Source organism: Natator depressus, chromosome 12, assembly GCF_965152275.1.
Source record: "Natator depressus isolate rNatDep1 chromosome 12, rNatDep2.hap1, whole genome shotgun sequence".
In the NCBI taxonomy this organism is placed as follows: domain Eukaryota; kingdom Metazoa; phylum Chordata; order Testudines; family Cheloniidae; genus Natator; species Natator depressus.
Genome location: NC_134245.1, coordinates 43,228,502 through 43,251,427, shown reverse-complemented (window position 1 = coordinate 43,251,427; position 22,926 = coordinate 43,228,502). Strand labels below are relative to the sequence as shown.

Here is a 22,926-nt window from a genome sequence, read left to right as displayed (position 1 = left end):
GATGAGGTCTAAGCTGAACTTTATCCTTATGGAAAATTGTATATGGTGGCTCACACGTGAGGGCCCATAGCTCAGAAACATGTTGTGCTGTGGTAATGGCAACTAGGAAGGCAACCTTCCAGGAGAGATAGAGGAGCAAGCAGGAAGCTAGTGGTGCGAAAGGAGGACCCATGAGAGGAGAAAGAAGTAAGTTAAGGTCCCAGGCCGGCACAGTGGGCTTCATCGGGGGATAGACTTTTTCCAGACCTTTTAGGAAACATCCCACGATGGGGTGTGCAAACACGGAATGCCCAGAAATGCCCGGGTGGAATGCCGAGATAGCCGCAAGGTGGACCTTAGGAGAGACGAATGCCAGATGTTGGTCTTTCAAGTGCACTAGATAGTCCAGGATGCACAGGATTGACGCCTGAAGCAGGAGCACCTGCCGTTAAGCACACCAAATGGAAAACCGTTTCCACTTTGCTTCCTACGCAATCCTGGTAGAAGGTTTGCGGCTTTCCAGGAGCACCTGTCTCACCAAGTCCGAATAGGCGAGCTCAGCCTGGTTCAACCACGGATCCTCCAGACCATGAGATGGAGAGACTGAAGGACGACTGTGATTCTGTGAGATGAGGTGGGAGTGAGAGGTAGATGCAACGGGGCCCAGATCGACAGATTCAAGAGAGTGGGTTACTAGCACAGGCGAGGCCAAGCTGGGGCCACCAGTATGATGTCCGCCTTGTCCCTAAGGACCTTGAGAAGCACCTTGTGAACCAGAGGAAAGGGCGGGAAGGCGTATAGTAACTGACTGGACCAGGGAATCCGGAAGGCATCTGCGATCGAGCCCGGGGCTGTGACCCCGGAAGGAGCAGAAGGTTGGGCACTTCCTGTTGGCCCGCGTGGTGAACAGATCGATTCGGGGAAGCCCCCAGCTGCGGAAAATGGACTGGATAATGTCTGGACGAATTGACCATTCATGCATAAGGAAGTGTCTGCTCAAGCTGTCTGCCAGTACGTTCTGAACGCCCGGCAGGTATGAAGCTTGGAGAAGGATGGAGTGGGCTAGACAGAATTCCCATAGTTGAAGGGCTTCCTGACATAGAGGAGACGACTGGGCTCCACCTTGTTTGTTTAAATAAAACATGGCCATGGTGTTGTCCATCAACACTGCTACACAATGGCCCTGCAAGCCAGACAGAAACACTTGGCACATGAGTCGGATAGCCCTGAGTTCTTTCATATTGATATGCAGGGCCAGTTCCTCTACTTACCATAGACCCTGAGTCATCAGGCTTCCAAGATGCGCTCACCAACCCAGTGCAGACGAGTCCATTACCAGGGTCAGAGTGGGCTGGGAAGGGTGGAATGGAACTCCAGCGCCCACCAGACACCAACGCAGGGAATCGAGGGTATGCCTCGGAACGGTGAGCACCATGTCCAGGCTGTTGCGGCCTGGGTGATATACGGATGCCAGCCACACCTGTAGGGGCCTGAGCCGCAACCTGGCATGCTGCATCACGTAAGTGCAGGATGCCATGTGGCCCAGCAGCTTGAGAAACTACCTCGCTGTGGTAGTGGGAAAACTGCAAAACCGGTGATTATGTGTGCAAGGGCTAGACGTTGGGCCTCTGGGAGAAACGCTCTTGCTTGATTTGCATCCAGAACCGCTCCGATAAATTCTACTGTTTGGGTCGGAGCGAGAACCGACTTGTTGACGTTGAGAATGATGCCCAAGCGTATCTGACCAATTGCACCTGTGATTCTATGTGCTGGCCGGACCAGCCTCGTATGAACCAGTCGTCTAGGTACGGGTAGACATGCACGTGATGGCGGCAAAGGAAGGCTGCAACGACCACCACACATTTGGTGAAGATGCGAGGAGCCGTGCACAGGCCAAATGGGAGGGCTGTGAACTGATAATGCATCTTGTTCACCACGAACCAGAGAAAACATCTGTGAGATGGAGTGATTGAGATGTGAAAATAGGCATCCTTCATATCGAGAACAGCGTACCAGTCTCCAGGATCCAGTGAGGGAATGATCTTGCCCAAGGAGATCATGAGGAACTTTGACGATGTACTTGTTGAGCTCCCTGGGTCCAGAATGGGCCATAGGCCTCCTTTTGCCTTAGGGACGAGGAAGTAATGTGAGTAGAAACCCTTGCCTCTGAGCTCCTGAGGCACCTCCTCCACAGCTCCTAGAACGAGGAGGGACTGGACCTCCTAAATAAGGAGTTGATCGTGAGAGGGGTCCCTGAAGAGGGACGGGCAAGGGGGGTGGGAGGGTGGGAAGGAACAGAAGCTGATAGAATATTCCGCCTCTACTGTGCAGAGGAGCCATCCGTCCGATGTAATAAGGGACCATGCACAGTAGAAGTGGGATAGACGGTTCAGAAAGGGAGGATAGCTGGCCGGGTTGTGGACTGGTAATCCGTCCTCATGCATATCTTCAAAAGGTGTGCTTAGGGCCCGGAGGGGGCTTGGATTCTCCATGGCCCTGCCCAGGACAGGGGCGCGATGGCCTGCGCCAAGAGTATCTGCGCCTCCTGCGGGAGAAGTCCTGCCTGGGTCTAGCAGGGAAGGATTGCTGCTGGGTGGGCTGTGGCTTGAACGGCTTTCTCTGAGTTGCCAGGGTATGCATGCCTAAAGACTTAATGGTATTACGTGAATCTTTCAGGCTATGCAGTCTCGAATTGATCTGTTCGGCGAATAGGCCTTGACCGTCAAACGGGAGGTCCTGGATCATCTGCTGGACTTCTGGTGGGAGGCCCAAGGATTGGAGCCAGGTGTTATGTCGCATGGCAATGCCAGACGCCAGTGTCTGCGTCATCCAGGGAGCCTTGAAGAGAAGTCGGGGCCACTAGTCTGCCCTCCTTGGCAATGGCCCCCAGCTCTGTGCATGAATCGGATGGGAGAAGCTCCTGGAACTTCTGAATAGCAGACCAAGAATTGTAATTGTATCTGCTAAGGAACGCGAGTTAATTAGCGATCTGAAGGGAAAGGCCACCCGTGGAATAAACCTTTCTCCCAAAGAGATCCAGGCGTTTCGCATCCCTTGATTTAGGGGCAGGCCCCTGCTGACCCTGCCTTTCTCTCTCATTTACCGCATCTACCACCAAGGAGCATGGGGGCGGGGGCGGGGGGTGTGTGTGTGAAAAGGTATTCATACCCCTTAGTGGGGACAAAGTACTTCCTTTCAGCTCCCTTGGCCGTGGGGGGAATGGAGGCCGGAGTTTGCCAGACTGTTTTGGCATTAGACTGAATAGTTTTAACAACTGGTAAGGTTACTCTAGAAGGCCCTTCTGGTGTCAGGATGTCCACCATAGGGTCCCCTTCTTCTACAACCTCCTCCACTTGGAGGTTCATGTTCAGGGCCACCTGCTGGAGGAGTTCTTGTAGTGCCCTGAAGTCCATGGGAGGTGGGTTGGATGTGGACGTACCCGCCACAGCCTCGTCAGGAGAAGACAAGGAGGATGCGACTGGCACGGCTGGGTCCGAAACAGCCCCTTGGTCTGTTGTGTCCGGTTCCTCCTGAGCAGCGGGAGTAGCCTCCACCGGGGGTGGGGCTGGTTCCAGAGTTTGTGCAGGGTCTGGAGGGGGCACAGCTGAGGGTTGCCTCAGGAAGGCAGGACCCCGAATGTGGCAGCAGAAGGACAGCGGCGGTGGGAGGGCACCCTGGGCCTGGTGGTACATCCAGGGGGTCCAGAACTGCCACTGGGGTTGCCAGTGGGGTACTGAGGTGTCCTGTCTGCAGCTGCCTCGGCCTGACTGGGGTACGTCTGAAGCTCCCAATGCCCTACCTGACCTAAGGGAGGGAGACTGGGAGTGGGGCGGCCAAGGAGGGGAGGTGTTTGAGTGCACCAAGGAAGGTTTCGCGTCCCCTGATGGGCAGGATGGGTACCGTGAGGAATGGCGAGATCCGGGCGGCAACTGGTGCTGTTGTGGAGAGCGGTACCATGGGGTCGACGCGTACCGAGAAGTTGGACCTAGCCTCGATGGGGAGCGGCGTTGAGAGAGCGACTGCGACCAGTGCTGTGTCGGACAGCGGTGCCGTGCCAGAGACCAGTGCCGCAATAAAGAATGGTGCCGCGCCGGAGATCTGCGCTGTGCCAGACAGCAGTGCCGCGATCGGCAACTTGGAGAGGTGTGGTGCCACGACGGAGAATGGTGCATGGAATGATGACAATCTAAGCGGTGCCGCGAGGTCTCAGACCATGACCTAGACCGTGAGCGGGACCATGACCTATCAGCCAACAACCACCTCGAGCAGGAACGGCTCCGAGGATTGGGGCTGCGAGACCAGTGCCGTGGGTCGGACCAGTGCCATGAGTCAGACTGGCGTATAGCATACGTGCGGTGCCAGGTCTCAGAATGGCGCAGGGACTCAGAGCGCCGCGGTGATGCTGGTCTGGGGGCAGACGGCCCAAACATTGCCGGTTTGCCCCTTGACGGTACCGGGGCTCGAGTTGGTGGAGGCCTTGAGACCGGGGACACAGCTGCAGTCATCTCAATGAGCCCTCTAGCGGCCTCAAAAGTGTCCAGAGTGGAGGGCAGCATGACCTCCTCCACCTGCAGCTGCAAGGGGTGCGGCAGTGCGGGGCTGCCCGGGGGACTGAGGGCCCATGTGGGCTGAGGCCTACTGGAGGGTCTGTCAGTCTTACGGGTATGGTCCGCACCGTGTCCTGCTGGGGCCGCTGCGTCTGCTTCAAGCCTCTGAGGAGGTCCTCCCATGGCCTGCTTTTTACGGGTGGCCGTGGAGTGGGAGCAGTTCCGGGGGGAGCATTTCTGGGCCCCGGGAGATTGCGGGCCCCTAGGGGGGTGTGCCCAGTCCTTTTGCGGTGCTGTAGACGGCACTGCTGGAGGAACACTCTGCACCGAGGCACTCGGGCCCGAGTCTTGTGCGGACGGAGAGCAGACTCCATGAGGAGTTGTTTCAGGCGAATGTCCCTCTTCTTTCTGGTACAGGGTTTAATACAAATAATAATTAATCACCAATTTGTAAAATTGAATCACAACTTCCAAAGGACAAAAGGCTGAGGATACCCAGACATTCTCATGCAGTGACATTTGCATGTTTGGCTTCAGATCCACCTCCTGAAGTTCAACAGGTACCTCAGGGTTCTTTGGACAACATGTAGCTTCGGAGACAGCTCTCTGGAAACTGGAAAGGTAGACAGATCTGGTTGCATCAGAGCCAATGCATGTGATTTGCTTTGCCCCCTTAGAGAGGAAGGTTTCTTTTATATAGATTCATCTATTTGAGTGATGGAAAGTAAGACCATCTGGCTCATGGTGGTATGTCCTAGTCTTGCCTGTATCCCAGTGTCAAAATTTCTATTATAATACACCAGTGGGTAAGAATATTCCCTTAGTTCAGGGGTGGCCAACCTGAGCCTGAGAAGGACCCAGAATTTAACAATGTACATTGCCAAAGAGCCACAGTAATATGTGAGCAGCCCCCCATCAGCTCCCCCACCCCGCTCCCAGCGCCTCCCACCCACCGGCAGCCCCACCAATCGGCGCCTCCCCCTCCCTCCCCACACCTCCCGATCAACTGGGCATGGCAGTTTCGTGGCATGCAAGAGGCTCGGAGTGGGAGGGCACTGCAGGCTCAGGGGAGAGGGCGAGAAGGGGTGGAATGGGGGCAGGGCCTGTGGCAGAGCCAGGGGTTGAGCAGTGAGCACCCCCAGCACCTTGGAAACCTGGCACCTGTAGCTCCAGCCCCGGAGTCTGTGCCCATACAAGGAGCCGCATATTCACTTCTGAAGAGCCGCATGTGGCTCCGGAGCCACAGTTTGGCCACCCCTCCCTTAGTCTATGTCAGTGGTTCTCAAATGTATTTGATCACGCCCCACTTCTTTGTGTCTATAGTTTATGCCCAATTAAAAAAAAAAACTAAACTTGCAACTCACTAAATATTAAAAAGTAGGGCAACCATTCATTGTAATAAGAGCAAAAGCAAACTGTGATGGTGGTTGATGCTTACAATTAAATGTGCACACCGTATCATAGCAAATGGATTAACATACAAATAGCAACAACTTTGTATAATGCTATGTAAACTTAACAGAAATCCGTCAAAATACACAGTGCCATCTGAGGATCTGATATATCTGTAGGAATCAGCTTTGCTAGTTAATTCATTGCTGTAGGTAAAATGTGTGCGGTAAGTTTTTTTCCCCTTAAAGCCTCACATCCCCCCAGAATACATTCTGTGCCCCACCCCCAGTTTGAGAACCTCTGGTCTATATAATCTGTATCTAGTATCTCTATAATGTTCTCTGGTGTACTTGATCTGCCTTGCAAGAGGGGAACAGGATAGTAAAATGTCAGGTCTATCTTGGCCTAAAACATCTGACTACAAATTCAACTGTGAATCAGATGCAGCAGCAAGTCCTGGAGCCTCTTCTAATGCTCCTTGCTAGCACTTGAAGTAAAGGTGCTGCATATGGAACAGTGTGATAGAGAATGGCCTTCTCCCAAGCAGGCTGGACACCAAACATGGGCATCTGAAGCAGCGACCACAGTAGAACAAGCCGTGCTCCTCTTAAATCCTGCCCTCTTCCTTTGCGGTTCCTTTGTGGGATTTGCAGATCCATGCCAAGGAACAGGATACAATCAATTAATGTATTAAATATAAAAATGAAGAATGTATTGAAATAAATGAAAAAATCAAACTAAGCCTAAACTTAAACTTAATAAACTAAGAAACTGTCAAAGGCTCTGGGTCTTGATGGACCAATCCAAGTCAGATTGAACAAGCAAGGGTCCTGGTCTGTTCTAAACTGCGGATGGAAGGAACTTAGATGGCTGGAGTGCTCTGCATCCTTTTTACAGCCTTGTCTTTAGAACATTCAGTAACAGTGAGGGGAAAACAGGAGGGGGTACGAGAGCACTTAATGGACACTGCTACAAGAATGTTCCACCATCCAAGTTGCACTGCCCATGCAGCCCATAAGTGGCAATCTGCACAGGCCATTCAAAGAACACCACAGATATGCACTTCTAGTGTAGATGAGGCTGTTGTAATTTTAACATGTGTTAGCTGGCCAAAGTAAACTTGACACTTGTTAGCTGTCTAAGCTCCCCCCATGGTTTATTCACAGATTACCTCTACTTGCTAACACATGCTAAAAATACACCTTTTTCACCGGTGAAGACAAAGCCTAAGAGACTGGCACAAAGAAGGAAGACTCTCTAGAAATGACAGGTTTCAGAGTAGCAGCCGTGTTAGTTTGTATCCACAAAAAGAAAAGGAGGACTTGTGGCACCTTAGAGACTAACCAATTTATTTGAGCATAAGCTTTCGTGAGCTACAGCTCACTTCATCGGATGCATTTAGTGGAAAATAGAGTGGGGAGATTTATATACACAGAAAACATTAAACAATGGGTGTTACCATACACACTGTAACGAGAGTGATCAGGTAAGGTGAGCTATTACCAGCGGGGGGGGGGGGGGGGAAGAGGAGGAACCTTTTGCAGTGATAATTAAGGTGTGCCATTTCCAGCAGTTGACAAGAACGTCTGAGGAACAGTGGGGGGTGGAGGGGGGGAAATAAATATGGGGAAATACTTTTACTTTGTGTAATGACCCATCCACTCCCAGTCTCTATTCAAGCCTAAGTTAATTGTATCCAGTTTGCAAATTAATTCCAATTCAGCAGTCTCTCGTTGGAGTCTGGTTTTGAAGTTTTTTTGTTGAAGAATTGCCACTTTTAGATCTGTAATCGAGTGACCAGAGAGATTGAAGTGTTCTCCGACTGGTTTTTGAATGTTATAATTCTTGATGTCTGATTTGTGTCCATTTATTCTTTTACGTAGAGACTGTCCAGTTTGACCAATGACATGGCAGAGGGGCATTGCTGGTACATGATGGCATATATCACATTGGTAGATGTGCAGGTGAACGAGCCTCTGATAGTGTGGCTGATGTGATTAGGCCCTAAATAGATATGTCCCCTAAATAGATATGTGGACACAGCTGGCAACGGGCTTTGTTGCAAGGATAGGTTCCTGGGTTAGTGGTTCTGTTGTGTGGTTGCTGGTGAGTATTTGCTTCAGGTTGGGGGGCTGTCTGTAAGCAAGGACTGGCCTGTCTCCCAAGATCTGTGAGGGTGATGGGTCGTCCTTCAGGATAGGTTGTAGATCCTTGATGATGCGTTGGAGAGGTTTTAGTTGGGGGCTGAAGGTGATGGCTAGTGGCGTTCTGTTATTTTCTTTGTTGGGCCTGTCCTGTAGTTGGTGACTTCTGGGCACTCTTCTGCCTCTGTCAATCTGTTTCTTCACTTCAGCAGCACTCTAGAAATGGAAAGCTAATACCCTACTGTAACTAAGCAGAAGAGGTACCTACCCAGCACAAGAACAGATGCACCATACAAACTGTTTCTTTTGTTTTATTTGGATCTATTTGCTGTATTCTTACTAAATCTTGTTTTTAAAACTCTTTGGGAATTTGACATACACTGCCTCAGAGAGTTAAAACATTCCACCTCTAACAAGAGACTCCCATGCCCGACATTCTGTCTCAAAGGTATAGACTAAGGACTCCTCTTCCATAAGGTGCTGCTCCCACCCAGGGACCAGGAAAACAGCATCTTGAAAGCTGCTCAAGAAGCTTCATTATTCTAATGTCATGGTTTCTAGTTCTTTTCTCACTTTTCAAATACTGAAGCAGACCCTGAAAGGTCTGAAAGGACCATTACAGTTTTTCCAGCAAGAGAACCTACTGCAGTAGCTCCTTGCTTAACGTTGTAGATATGTTCCTGAAAAATGCGACTTTAAGCGAATCCAATTTCCCCATAAGAATTAATGTAAATGGGGGGGTTAGGTTCCAAGGAAATTTTTTTTTTGCCAGACAAAAGATTAATATATATATATACACACACACACAGTATAAGTTTTAAACAAACAATTTAATACTGTACACAGCGTTGATGATTGTGAAGCTTGGTTGAGGTGGTGGAGTCAGAGGGTGGGATATTTCCCAGGGAATGCCTTACCGCTAAATGATGAACTAGCAATTGGCTGAGCCCTCATGGGTTAACTCATTGTTCTTAATGTAGCCTCACACTCTACAAGGCAGCACGAATGGAAGGAGGGGAGACAGCATGGCAGACAGAGACACACACCCTGTGTGTGAGAGAGAGAGATGCACATTTCCCCTTTAAAAAGAAAAGGAGTACTTGTGGCACCTTAGAGACTAACCAATTTATTTGAGCATAAGCTTTCGTGAACTACAGCTCACTTCATCGGATGCATGCAATGGAAAAAAAGTTGTGCAATGCTCCCTTATGACGTTTTTTTCCACTGCATGCATCCAATGAAGTAAGCTGTAGCTCACGAAAGCTTATGCTCAAATAAATTTGTTAGTCTCTAAGGTGTCACAAGTACTCCTGTTCTTTTTGCGGATACAGACTAACACAGCTGCTACTCTGAAACATTTCCCCTTTAAGTACGCTGACACCCCTCTTAAGTACACTACTTTGTTAAGTTAACCAGCAAGCTGAGAAGCAGCAGCTGCTGCAGGAAGCTCCCTCCCTCCTGAGCCCTGTCGTGTGTGTCCCCTGCTCTATGGAGATGGGCTAAGTGGGGTGCAGGAGCAGGGGGGAGGGGGACACCCTGACATTAGCCCTCTCTCCTTCCCCCCTACCCCCACCCAGCAGGAGGCTCTGGAGAGCAGCTCCAAGGCAGAGTGCAGGAGCAGCACATGGCAATGGGGGGAGGGACAGCTGAACAGCGGCAATTGATAGCCTGCTGGGTGGCTGCTGCACAGAGAACTTAGGGGAGAAGGGAGCTGATAGGCAGGCTGCTGGTCCACCCTGGTTCCAAGCCCCCACCAGCTCGCTGCAATGGGATGCTCTTCCTGCAAGCAGTGGACAAAGCAGGCGGCTGCCAAACGACATAAGGGAGCACTGCACAACTTTAAAAGAGCATGTTCCCTAACTGATCAGCAACGTAACAAAACAACGTTACCCGGGATGACTTTAAGTGAGGAGTTACTGTATTATCACAGGTAATACAGGTCGGAAACCAAGACAAGCTTAGAAATAGAAGAACCTGGATAATAAGCTAGACTCTAGCCCTTGATGAAATTGCACCAAAATAGCATAGTAAAGGTATATTCTTTCACCTATACGTATGATCACCTGAATATTTCATTGCTCTGCAGGAGGAGGGAGACAAAATACCATGGAGATTGGCACCTAAAAATACACGGAGAAATCAGAGGAGCATTTTTGCAGATTTTCATGATAATCCTGCCACAGGAAAAGACCGTTACTCATCTTTGTAACTGTTGTTCTTCGAGATGTGTTGCTCATATCCATTCCAATTAAGTGTGCGCATGCCACGTGCACCATCGTCGGAGAAATTTTTACCCTAGCAACACCCAGTGAGTTGGCTGTGGAGCCCCCTGGAGTGGCGCCTCTATGGCGCTGGATATATATCCCAGCTGACCCAGCGTCCCCTCAGTTCCTTCTTGCCGGCTACTCTGACAGAGGGGAAGAAGGGCGGGTTTGGAATAGATATGAGCAACACATCTCAAAGAACAACAGTTACAAAGGTGAGTAACCGTCTTTTCTTCGAGTGCTTGCTCATATCGATTCCAATTAGGTGACTCCCAAGCCTTACCTAGGCGGTGGGGTCGGAGTGAGATACCACTGAGTGCAGAACCGCTGAACCAAATGCAGCATCGTCTCTGGACTGCTGGACTATTGCATAGTGAGAGGCAAACATATGAACTGAAGACCAAGTGGCAGCTTTACAAATTTCCTGTATTGGAACCTGTGCCAGGAAAGCAGCCAATGAAGCTTGGGCCCTTGTGGAATGGGCGGTGAGGTGTGTGGCCGGGACGTCGGCCAGGTCGTAACAAGCACGGATACAGGACGTGATCCAAGAGGAGATACGCTGTGAGGAGACCGGGAGGAGGCCTTTCATCCGGTCGGCCACAGCAACAAATAGAATCATAGAATCATAGAATATCAGGGTTGGAAGGGACCCCAGAAGGTCATCTAGTCCAACCCCCTGCTCGAAGCAGGACCAATTCCCAGTTAAATCATCCCAGCCAGGGCTTTGTCAAGCCTGACCTTAAAAACCTCTAAGGAAGGAGATTCTACCACCTCCCTAGGTAACGCATTCCAGTGTTTCACCACCCTCTTAGTGAAAAAGTTTTTCCTAATATCCAATCTAAACCTCCCCCATTGCAACTTGAGACCATTACTCCTCGTTCTGTCATCTGCCAAATAGCTGGGTTGTCTTTCTGAACGGCTTCGTACGTTCAACATAGAAGGCGAGGGTCCTACGAACATCAAGGAAGTGCAGCCATTGCTCCCATCGAGTAGCGTGTGGCTTCGGATAGAAGACCAGGAGGAAACTGTCCTAGTTGATGTGAAAAGTTGACACCACCTTGGGAAGAAAGGCAGGGTGAGGGCAAAGCTGCACCTTGTCTTTATGGAAAACCGTGTACGGCAGTTCCGACATGAGGGCTCTGATCTCAGATACGTGCCTTGCTGAAGTGATGTCTACAAGGAAGGCTGTCTTCCAAGATAGGTAGAGAAGCGAGCAGGTGGCCATCGGCTCGAACGGGGGCCCCGTGAGTCTGGAAAGGACCAGGTTAAGGTCCCACGCCGGGACCGGTTGTCGCACCTGCGGGTAGAGACGGTCCAGTCCCTTAAGAAACCTACCGACCGCCGGGTTGGAGAAGACAGAGCGACCATGTTCTCCTGGGTGGAAAGCCGAGCTGGCTGCCAGGTGCACCCTAACAGACGATATCTCCAGACCCTGCTGTTTTAGGGATAGGAGATAGTCTAGGATGAGAGGCACCGACGCCTGCAAAGGGGGCGTGTCGTGCTGAGCACACCAGCGGGAGAAACGCTTCCATTTGGCCAGGTACCTGGCTCGAGTGGAGGGTTTTCTGCGACCTAGCAGTACCTGCTGCACTGAGTGTGAGCAGAGTAGCTCTGACTGAGTTAGCCATGCAGCATCCACGCCATGAGGTGGAGGGATTGCAGGTCACAGAAAATCATAGAATCATAGAATATCAGGGTTGGAAGGGACCTCAGGAGGTCATCTAGTCCAACCCCCTGCTCAAAGCAGGACCAATCCACAACTAAATCATCCCAGCCAGGGCTTTGTCAAGCCTGACCTTAAAAATATCTAAGGAAGGAGATTCCACCACCTCCCTAGGTAACGCATTCCAGTGTTTCACCACCCTCCTAGTGAAAAAGTTTTTCCTAATATCCAACCTAAACCTCCCCCACTGCAACTTGAGACCATTATTCCTTGTTCTGTCATCAGCTACCACTGAGAACAGTCTAGATCCATCCTCTTTGGAACCCCCTTTCAGGTAGTTGAAAGCAGCTATCAAATCCCCCCTCATTCTTCTCTTCCGCAGACTAAACATCCCCAGTTACCTCAGCCTCTCCTCATAAGTCATGTGTTCCAGTCCCCTAATCATTTTTGTTGCTCTCCACTGGACTCTTTCCAATTTTTCCACATCCTTCTTGTAGTGTGGGGCCCAAAACTGGACACAGTACTCCAGATGAGGCCTCACCAATGTCGAATAGAGGGGAACACATCCCTCGATCTGCTGGCAATGCCCTTACTTATACATCCCAAAATGCCATTGGCCTTCTTGGCAACAAGGGCACACTGTTGACTCATATCCAGCTTCTCGTCCACTGTAACCCCTAGGTCCTTTTCTGCAGAACTGCTGCCGAGCCATTCGGTTCCTAGTCTGTAGCGGTGCATGGGATTCTTCTGTCCTAAGTGCAGGACTCTGCACTTCTCCTTGTTGAACCTCATCAGATTTCCTTTGGCCCAATCCTCTAATTTGTCTAGGTCCCTCTGTATCCTATCCCTACCCTCCAGCGTATCTACCTCTCCTCCCAGTTTAGTGTCATCTGCAAACTTGCTGAGGGTGCAATCCACACCATCCGCCAGATCATTTATGAAGATATTGAACAAAACCGGCCCCAGGACCGACCCTTGGGGCACTCCACTTGATCCCGGCTGCCCACTAGACATGGAGCCATTGATCACTACCTGTTGAGCCCGACAATCTAGCCAGCTTTCTATCCACCTTATAGTCCATTCATCCAGCCCATACTTCTTTAACTTGCTGGCAAGAATACTGTGGGAGACCATGTCAAAAGCTTTGCGAACAACATGTCCACCGCTTTCCCCTCATCCACAGAGCCAGTTATCTCATCATGGAAGGCAATTAGATTAGTCAGGCATGACTTGCCCTTGGTGAACCATTCTGACTTTTCCTGATCACTTTCCTCTCCTCTAAGTGCTTCAGAATTGATTCCTTGAGGACCTGCCCCATGATTTTTCCAGGGACTGAGGTGAGGCTGACTGGCCTGTACTTCCCAGGATCCTCCTTCTTCCCTTTTTTAAAGATGGGCACTACGTTAGCCTTTTTTCAGTCGTCCGGGACTTCCCCAGATCGCCATGAGTTTTCAAAGATAATGGCCAACGGCTCTGCAATCACATCCGCCAACTCCTTTAGCACTCTCGGATGCAGCGCATCCGGCCCCATGGACTTGAGCTCGTCCAGCTTTTCTAAATAGTCCCGAACCACTTCTTTCTCCACAGAGGGCTGGTCACCTCCTCCCCATGCTGTGCTGCCCAATGCAGCAGTCTGGGAGCTGACCTTGTTCGTGAAGACAGAGGCAAAAAAAGCACTGAGTACATTAGCTTTTTCCACATCCTCTGTCACTAGGTTGCCTCCCTCATTCAGTAAGGGGCCCACACTTTCCTTGACTTTCTTCTTGTTGCTAACATACCTAAAGAAACCCTTCTTGTTACTCTTAACATCTCTTGCTAGCTGCAACTCCAGGTGTGATTTGGCCTTCCTGATTTCACTCCTGCATCCCCGAGCAATATTTTTATATTCTTCCCTGGTCACTTGTCCAATCTTCCACTTCTTGGAAGCTTCTTTTTTGTGTTCAAGATCAGCAAGGATTTCACTGTTAAACCAAGCTGGTCGCCTGCCATACTTACTATTCTTTCTACACATCGGGATGGTTTGTCCCTGTAACCTCAATAAGGTTTCTTTAAAATACAGACAGTTCTCCTGGACTCCTTTCCCCCTCATGTTATTCTCCCAGGGGATCTTGCCCATCAGTTCCCTGAGGGAGTCAAAGTCTGCTTTTCTGAAGTCCAGGGTCCGTATTCTGCTGCTCTCCTTTCTTCCCTGTGTCAGGATCCTGAACTCGACCATCTCATGGTCACTGCCTCCCAGGTTCCCATCCACTTTTGCTTCCCCTACTAATTCTTCCCGGTTTGTGAGCAGCAGGTCAAGAAGAGCTCTGCCCCTAGTTGGTTCCTCCAGCACTTGCACCAGGAAATTGTCCCCTACCCTTTCCAAAAACTTCCTGGATTGTCTGTGCACCGCTGTATTGCTCTCCCAGCAGATATCAGGGTGATTGAAGTCTCCCATGAGAACCAGGGCCTGCGATCTAGTAACTTCTGTGAGTTGCCAGAAGAAAGCCTCATCCACTTCATCCCCCTGGTCCGGTGGTCTATAGCAGACTTCCACCACGACATCACCCTTGTTGCTCACACTTCTAAACTTAATCCACAGACACTCAGGTTTTTCTGCAGTTTCATACTTGAGCTCTGAGCAGTCATACTGCTCCCTTACATACAGTGCAACTCCCCCACCTTTTCTGCCCTGCCTGTTCTTCCTGAACAGTTTATATCCATCCATGACAGTACTCCAGTCATGTGAGTTATCCCACCAAGTCTCTGTTATTCCAATCACATCATAATTCCTTGACTGTGCCAGGACTTCCAGTTCTCCCTGCTTGTTTCCCAGGCTTCTTGCATTTGTGTATAGGCACTTGAGATAACTCGCTGATCGTCCCTCTTTCTCAGTATGAGGCAGGACCCCTGCCCTCTCGCGCGCTCCTGCTCGTGCTTCCTCCCAGTATCCCACTTCCCCACTTACCTCAGAGCTTTGGTCTCCTTCCCCTGGTGAACCTAGTTTAAAGCCCTCCTCACTAGGTTAGGCAGCCTGCTTGCAAAGATGCTCTTCCCTCTCTTCGTTAGGTGGAGCCCGTCTCTGCCTAGCAGAGGTTGGGGTGACAGAGGCGGCCGTGGTCTTGTGAGATCAGGTCCGGCCAAAGCGGGAGTGAGATCGGAGCGTCTACCGGTAACTTCAGCAGCGTGGTGTACCAGTGTTGCCTGGGCCACGCTGGGGAGACTAGAATCAGACACACTCTGTCCCTACATAACTTGAGCAGGACCTTGTGGACTAGCGGGAACAGAGGGAAGGCGTAGAACAGCTGGTCCTTCCACAGGATCAGGAAGGCGTCTGACAGCAAACCTGGGGAACTTCCCTGGAGAGAACAAAACATCTGGCACTTCTGATTGCTGCATGAGGCGAACAGGTCGACCTGGGGAAACCCCCACCTCAGGAAGATGGAGTGGATGACATCCAGACGAATTGACCACTCGTGAGACTGGAAGGACCTGCTGAGGCCATCTGCCAGTGTGTTCTGGATCCCTGGGAGAAAGGACGCCACCAGAGGGATAGAGGGATATATAGAACTGCCACAGGTGAATGGCTTCCCAACAGAGGGGGGACAACCAGGCTCCCCCTTGCCTGTTGATGTAGAACATGGCCGTGGTGTTGTCTGTGAGGACCGCTACACAACATCCATGTAGACGCTCCTGGAATGCCTGACATGCCAGGCGCACCGCCATCAGTTCTCGTACACATTGATGTGTAGCGATAGCTCAACTGCAGTCCACAGACCCTGTTTTTGGAGGTCCTCGAGGTGGGAGCCCCATCCTAGGGATGAAGCATCTGTGACCAGGGACAAGGATGGTCGAGGGCATGAAATGGGACCCCTTCGCATACTGTCCTGGGATCCAACCACCAGCGGAGAGAGGTTAGGACCATTTCTGGGACGGTGACCACCATACTCAAGCTGTCCCGAGCTGGACGATATACTGTTGACAGCAGGCCTGAAGTGGGCGGAGCCGCAGCCCGGCATGCCCAGTCACGTACGTGCAAGAGGCTATGTGTCCCAGAAGGCTCAGGCACATTTTCACTGTTGAGGTTGGGAAACTTTGAAGGCTGCGGATGAGGTTCGCCAACGACTAGAAGCGGACATCCGGCAGGAGAGCTTGGGCCAGTCTGGAATCTAACATTGCCCCGATGAACTCTATTCTCTGGCTTGGCTCCAGGGTCGACTTTTCGACGTTGAGCAGGATGCCCAGCTGACGAAACATGGCTATGGTAACTTGAACATGGGCCTGCACTTGTCTCCTGGTGCAACCCCGGATAAGCCAATCGTCGAGATACGGAAATACTTGGATCTGCTGCCGATGAAGGGACGCTGCCACGACAGCCATACATTTGGTGAATATTCTGGGGGCCGTGGAAAGGCCAAAAGGAAGGACCATGAACTGACAGTGTTTGCGGTTGATCACAAAGTGTAGGAAACGTCTGTGCACTGGATGAATCACTATGTGGAAGTATTCAGAGTAGCAGCCATGTTAGTCTGTATTTGCAAAAAGAAAAGGAGTACTTGTGGCACCTTAGAGACTAACAAATTTATTTGAGCAGGCTCAAATAAATTTGTTAGTCTCTAAGGTGCCACAAGTACTCCTTTTCTTTATGTGGAAGTACACGTCCTTCATGTCGAGGGCGGCAAACCAGTCTCCAGGATCCAGGGAAGGAATAACTATAATAACTACGGGAAAAAGAGAATGTTAGGGAAAGTGGAGAACAACAAAGCCGCGCTCCACAGTTCCAATGACCGTAACGGGCGGTAAGAAGGAACTGAGGGGGCGCTGGGTCGGCTGGGGTATATATCCAGCGCCAAAGAGGCACCACTCCAGGAGGCTCCACAGCCGACCCACTGGGTGTTGCTACGGTAAAAATTTCTCCGACAATCGTGCATGAGGCGCGCTCACACCTAATGGGATTCGATATGAGCAAGCACTCAAAGAAGAACACAGCTATTTGATTATATTGCTGTCGGACACCAGTTGGCTTTCAATATTTCACAAAGTGACTGCCAGAACCCCCTGTTAGCAAGTAAAAGAATGCAGAGACCTGCAGGAAGAAAGACTGCCCCGCTCCATCCTTTACAACGGAGTCTGATTTATTTTGGGATTTGTTTTTTAATTTCTCTTATTTTTAGGTCTAATTGGGTCCCTACACTCTCCTACTTATTGGAGCTAGTTGTACCTAGCATACAATCCATCATGCATCTCCCACTACCCAGTAAATGGATAATTACAAGTTCCCAGTGTAAAGCTGGAGTCTTGCAGACACTGCCAATTCTGAATTTGTGACAGCATTAAAGACTAATTAAACAGGCTTCTTTTATACTTGCATTCCTTAGTACAAGCTTTTACTCATATTCTCCCTCAGCATTTATTCTTATATCTAACAATGCTGCCAGACTGTTTAGTAAATGGCATTATAATCACCACCATATCTTCTCTATGTAATAGCATATCACCACACAAGGTTCAGCACAATCATCCTTAAAATGAAAGGAACATGTAGAAGGACAGCTTGTACATACTGTAAATTGCTGGAAGTTGAACAGTGAATGAAGACAAAAATTATATTTCCTAGTCTTCATCACCTTGAGATAGCCAGATACCCCCCAAAGACCAATCTCTTACCAGTATGCCAACTTCCCACAAGGACCATGGACCCTCAGTATATTCCTGCCTCCTCGCCTGACTGTATATTCCAGTACCCCAAAATGTAACAGAAAATAGTTCTCTGCAGACCTGCAAAGAGAGTCAAGACCCCCTGATCCATCCAGTCGCATAAAGTTGTGTCGCAGGTTGAGGTAGGTGATGTCTTGACTGTAGAAGAGATGCTCAGGTACCTCCTCAAGGCTATAACAAGACAGATCAACTGTGCTGAGTCGCTGAGACACTACCTGAAAAAAAGAAAAGGGCAACAGAGTTACAGCTACATTTACAATTTTCTTTCCAGTTCAATTCAATGAAAGTTTATTGGCAGGACACGCTAGACAAGTGCTAACAAAGCACAAGAAAATGAAACCCCTCAAGTATCTATCAGAAGCAAATTCAGCCCACCCGGGGCAGGTTTACAAACAGTGTTTAGGATTTGATCCCAGGCCTGTATGTTGCTACTGTCCATTCCTGTTGGCAGGCACATACACAAGCATGGAGAAGGGCACAGGAAAGGGACTGCTCTGACTTGTATACATTTTTTGATTCAGAATACCAGACAACTTAAAAAGAAAAAAGAAAAGGAGTACTTGTGGCACCTTAGAGACTAACCAGTTTATTTGAGCATGAGCTTTCGTGAGCTACAGCTCACTTCATCGGATGCACAACTTAAACTGCAGGGGAAATCCAGGGTGAGACAAATATCTAACTTATCTTAGGCTTTAGTGCCGCTACCTGTCAGCATAATATCTGAGCACCTTCAACATCAGACAGAATGGAACCAGTGAGTACCCAGTAGGGTTTCTTTGCCAGAGGATGTTGTGAAGGCCAAGACTATAAGAAGGTTCAAAAAGAACTAGACAAGTTCATGGAGGATAGATCCATCAAGGACTATTAGCCAAGACGGGCAGGGATGATGTCCCTTGCCTCTGTTTGCCAGAAGCTGGGAATGGGCCACAGGGGATGGATCACTTGATTATCGTGTTCTGTTCATTCCCTCTGAAGCACCTGGCATTGGCCACTGTCAGAAGACAAGATACTGGGCTAGATGACCCAATATGGCCGTCCTTATGTTCTTCTGTTTGCTTGTTTTTGGAGTGTTGTGAATGTCATTCTTTTTATGCTGGAAAGGTACTATCAATGAATAAGGTTTTGCAATATTTCCTAGAGGTGCTCAGACCCTGCAAACAACCAGCCTCCTTTGGAAGTTCATTCTGCAGCCATATCCCTTTGACTCAGAGTACTTTGTCCCCAGCACTCATGTGCTTCACTTTGGGCTTTGTGATCTGCACTGTCCCACAGGAGCAAAACTCTCTTGGCAGTTCAAAGATTGATATTTGGTCTCTTATGTAGCTGGGTGTAACAAGGCACTGGTCCTGGGATGCACATGCACTCATTCCAAGACTGGCCCCCTTTCACAGACTTGCTTTTCAAGTGAGGGTCTGAGGGAATAGGAAGGTCATGTGGCTATGTAAAAGGGCATGCTGAGAGATATAAGGGCAGCTTGTGTTCTGTTAGGAAGACTCCACTGAAATCAGGATAGAAACAATTTTCCACAGTTCCCAGGCAGAGGGAAAAGAACCTGCAGGGAGGAGAAGCCTGCTGGGAAGGTGGTGGCCAGACTAGATGATCTCAGTGCTCCTTCTAGCCTTGGATTCTATAACTATGAAAAAAACCTCAGCTGAGAGATTTGCTGGAAGAAAATCTCAGCTGGGACAGGATTATAAAGGACCAGGAAGCTCTGGAAAGAGGGCAAAACCCTGGTAAACAACTGGAAGGACTATTGAGCACTGGAAAAATCTAAAAGGAACTGGTGAGCCTGGAAAAGCAGGGTGGGCTAACTGTTATTTTGAGAGTAAACCAGACCCCATAAGGCGAGAGTAATTTAAAAGCACCAACTAAGGTGGTTTGACTAGAGGAAGAGGGAGAAAGGAGCTAAACTGAGGCAGCAGATAGGTCCAGTGCCGACAAGCCCCTACTACACTGGGGAACGATCTGTTAACTGCTTTGACAATTGCAACCTCTGCCTTAAACTGGCAGTGGAAGCAAACTGGAAGCCAATGGAAGAGGCAGACAGCTGCACTCTGTATCAGCTGCATTTTCTGCATTATTTTCACAAATTATTATACTAGATAAGAGCAAAGTCTTTAGTAGTGAAAACACGTATACATTGGCCTATATGGTGGAAGCCATACACTTTACACAAGAAGCCTTTGTTAGCATTCAGACCAATCAATGCAAAGAACAACAAATGCAAGCCAAACACACAGAAAATCTAGCATGGAGAAATGGGATATTTTATACAGCCAAAGCAAATATAAGACATTATCTCTGAACCTGTATTTCACATCAGAAGCTGTTACTATCTAAGTCCTGAGTTAGCACAGTCCACCGATCACCAATAAACATGCTATGTAGTACACAGGAATCATCATAGTGGATCAGACCAGTGCTCCATCTAGTCCAGAATCCTATCTTTGACAGTGGACAATACGTTTCAGATGAAGATGCAAGAAACCCTCTAAGAGAAACATCACCTGGCAGTTAAAGACTGGTTCATGCACTGAAGCTTGTTGATTTACATCCTATTTTTTAATCCTACCTAATGTGACTGTGGATGTCCTTACTACATGTATAACATCTACTCTTTGTTGAATCCTGGTAAACTCTTGGCTTTTGGTTAAACAAAAATGTATTTCCTTAGATTAGATTTAAATTTATTGCCTTTCAGTGTCATTGAATGTCGTCATCGTCCCCCCGGTTCTCGTAGTCTGAAAAATGATCAATAAGAGCACCTCCAGGTCTCTAATAATTTTCATCTTTTTCTCTGGTTATTTCTGGTATATCACTAGTTCCCTCACTGCCATCTAGGATTGAGTTTGGGCTTCACAGTGGGATCCCTTGCTCCAAAGTCCTCTTGCCCAGACAATGGTAAGGTCAACTCTAGAACCTCCCAAGTCTCAGGACCGATTCCACTAGGGTGTGGCACTAGTGAAACATAAAAACAGAAAAGCAGAATAGGCTTCCCCACTAGGGGTCCAGGAAGAATATAATGACAAAGTCACTCTAAGGAGGTGCTGACAAGGTGAGAGCCACTGGAACCTGACTCACTACCAAAGCCTGGAACAAAAGGAACAGGTGATTCTGTAACAGCCAATGTCAGGGGCTAAGACCAGATAACTGCACACCCAATATGAAGGACACAGTGGATGCCAATGTGCCCAGTGACAAAGAGTCCAGTGCTGAACGTCCTGATGCAGAGATCTCCAATGCCAGGAGTACCGAAGCCAAGAGACCCAATACAAAACACAAGTCGGATATAGCCAATACTAAATGAATCTGTGCCAATGCACCTTAAGTATCTGACACCCAAAAACCCAACAGTGAAGAGGGTCTCAGACACCCAGGTTGGCACAGCACCGAGTTGTGAGATTCAGGCTAATTTTTTCTGCTTCTTCCTTGCTTGCAAGGAGAGAAAATGATACCAGAAATGCAATCCCTTCAGGATTTAATGGGCCTGCCACATGAACAGGATGCTGAAGTGAAGCTCAACACTGAAGCCATCCCCTTCTGACTCTGCTCTGATGTGGAATAAGCATGTGGACCTGAACAGAATCCACCTCCTCTGATCGTATTTGGATTCTGTGCTAACTCAAATCCATCAGAGAGGCTCTCTGTGAGTCTAGCACATTGTTCAGGTGGATGCAGCCAAAGCAGTAGGAAGGACTTATAGACTGCTATAGCTGTGAAGAAAGAGAAGTTAGTCTCTGGGATTAGTTTTGAAGACTGCAATAAACTTCAGATGCTTGGTTAATATGAATAGTGCTATCAGTGTGGGATAGCGCAGAACTACAGCTCTTAACTGCTGCATAGCTGCTGCAGCCTGGTGGAATGCTGAAATGAAGCATCCAGCAGATCAGAGAGACATGCAGTGGCTAAGTAGCCTCCACCCCACAGATGTCATAGTTCAAAGGAAGCCCACAGGTGATCTTGGTACTCTCTAAGAACTCGAGTTAGAAGCTGTGTCTCAAGAGTAAGCCTGTTCCAAAATTCTCCAAGCTTTCTTTCCTCTTGCCCCGTATCAGAGCGCTCACACCTACGGATTATTGGGCCTCACCGTGGATGCCTGCCGGTGCCATCTCTGGTACTCTGCCAGCGTTTCAAAGCAAACATGGTAGGTTTGAGCCTGTGCACTAGCAGAGCTGAAAGCAAGCGAGTGCTGCCGACGCTTCACTTCTTCCACCTGAAATGGGAGAAATAAGAACAAAAATAGCCCAGTCTAAATTCCAGCAATTACACAATCTGAAATGCACGGAGTGGGGATGTTACACAAAACCAATACAAGACACTCCACAAAGTACAGTCAAGTTAGTCCCCTCTGGCTGATATACAGCAAAAACTCCATTTCAGAACCCCTCCGTTGAAACAGACCAGTGGTGCTGGAACAATTTTTACAGTAGGGGTGCTGAACGTAGAAACCATGTATTTGGTCTGTTATTACTACTTCAAGCCAGGGAGTGTAGTAGCACACCCAAAACCCACAGTTCCAGCACTTATGGAACACACCCAATAAGTAAATACTTCTGGGTTGTGGTAAATTGCTGGACAGAACCAATACACATAAAAGTATCATGTAATTTATGGCTGAAGCAAAGAACCTGCATTCCTTTCACTGTTTTATTAAACTCAAGATTGCCTAGTAAATAAGCAGAGAGGAGTCAGGCAGATGTATTCAAACATCTTAACACAGAAACTGACTAAAGAGGCCTAGACTGACTTCTTATAAATCCTGTTGGCCCCTTCATTCTCACATCTTACCTACAGGAAACTAACAAAGAACCAGTTAGGCCCAAGAGCCTCACCTTCCCTCCGACAAGAGGCAGAATGTGCATCTTTCCTGTATGGCAATCCTTCACTGAGGATACGATGAGGCAGGTGCCACAGAGAACGACCAAGCGTTCTGCCCACTTGTGCAACTGCGTCTTCCCTTTGCGCACATTATAGACCCCAGACAGAAGGATTCGGTCTAGTTGCTCCACTTGACATGGCTTTTCTGAAAAGAAAATTGCACTTTATCATCTACTTTTCACTGGATTCTTCATTTCCATCTTATGGGGATAATTAGCACCAAAAAACCACATGCAATCTCAGCTATTAAAACAGACAACTACAGGGAAGTCAAGGTAGAGTAAATAGTGGTACACTGAGAACAGAGTCTCATTTGTAGGATAAACAGCCTGTAATAAACAATGCAATAATATTTACAAATATTT

The 22,926-nt window shown here is 48.9% G+C and overlaps 1 protein-coding gene across 1 annotated transcript in view; it reads right to left on the bottom strand.

Annotated features, from left to right (window-relative positions):
* PHLPP2 (PH domain and leucine rich repeat protein phosphatase 2) overlaps positions 1-22,926 on the bottom strand; it is a 152,819-nt gene that overhangs the window by 84,512 nt on the left and 45,381 nt on the right. The window contains exons 4-6 of the mRNA XM_074969029.1: positions 22,516-22,706; positions 21,771-21,896; positions 17,744-17,898 (exon numbers count right to left, since the gene is read on the bottom strand). Of these exons, the coding sequence (XP_074825130.1) occupies positions 17,744-17,898; positions 21,771-21,896; positions 22,516-22,706 (472 nt within the window). The remainder of the gene's footprint in view (positions 1-17,743; positions 17,899-21,770; positions 21,897-22,515; positions 22,707-22,926) is intronic.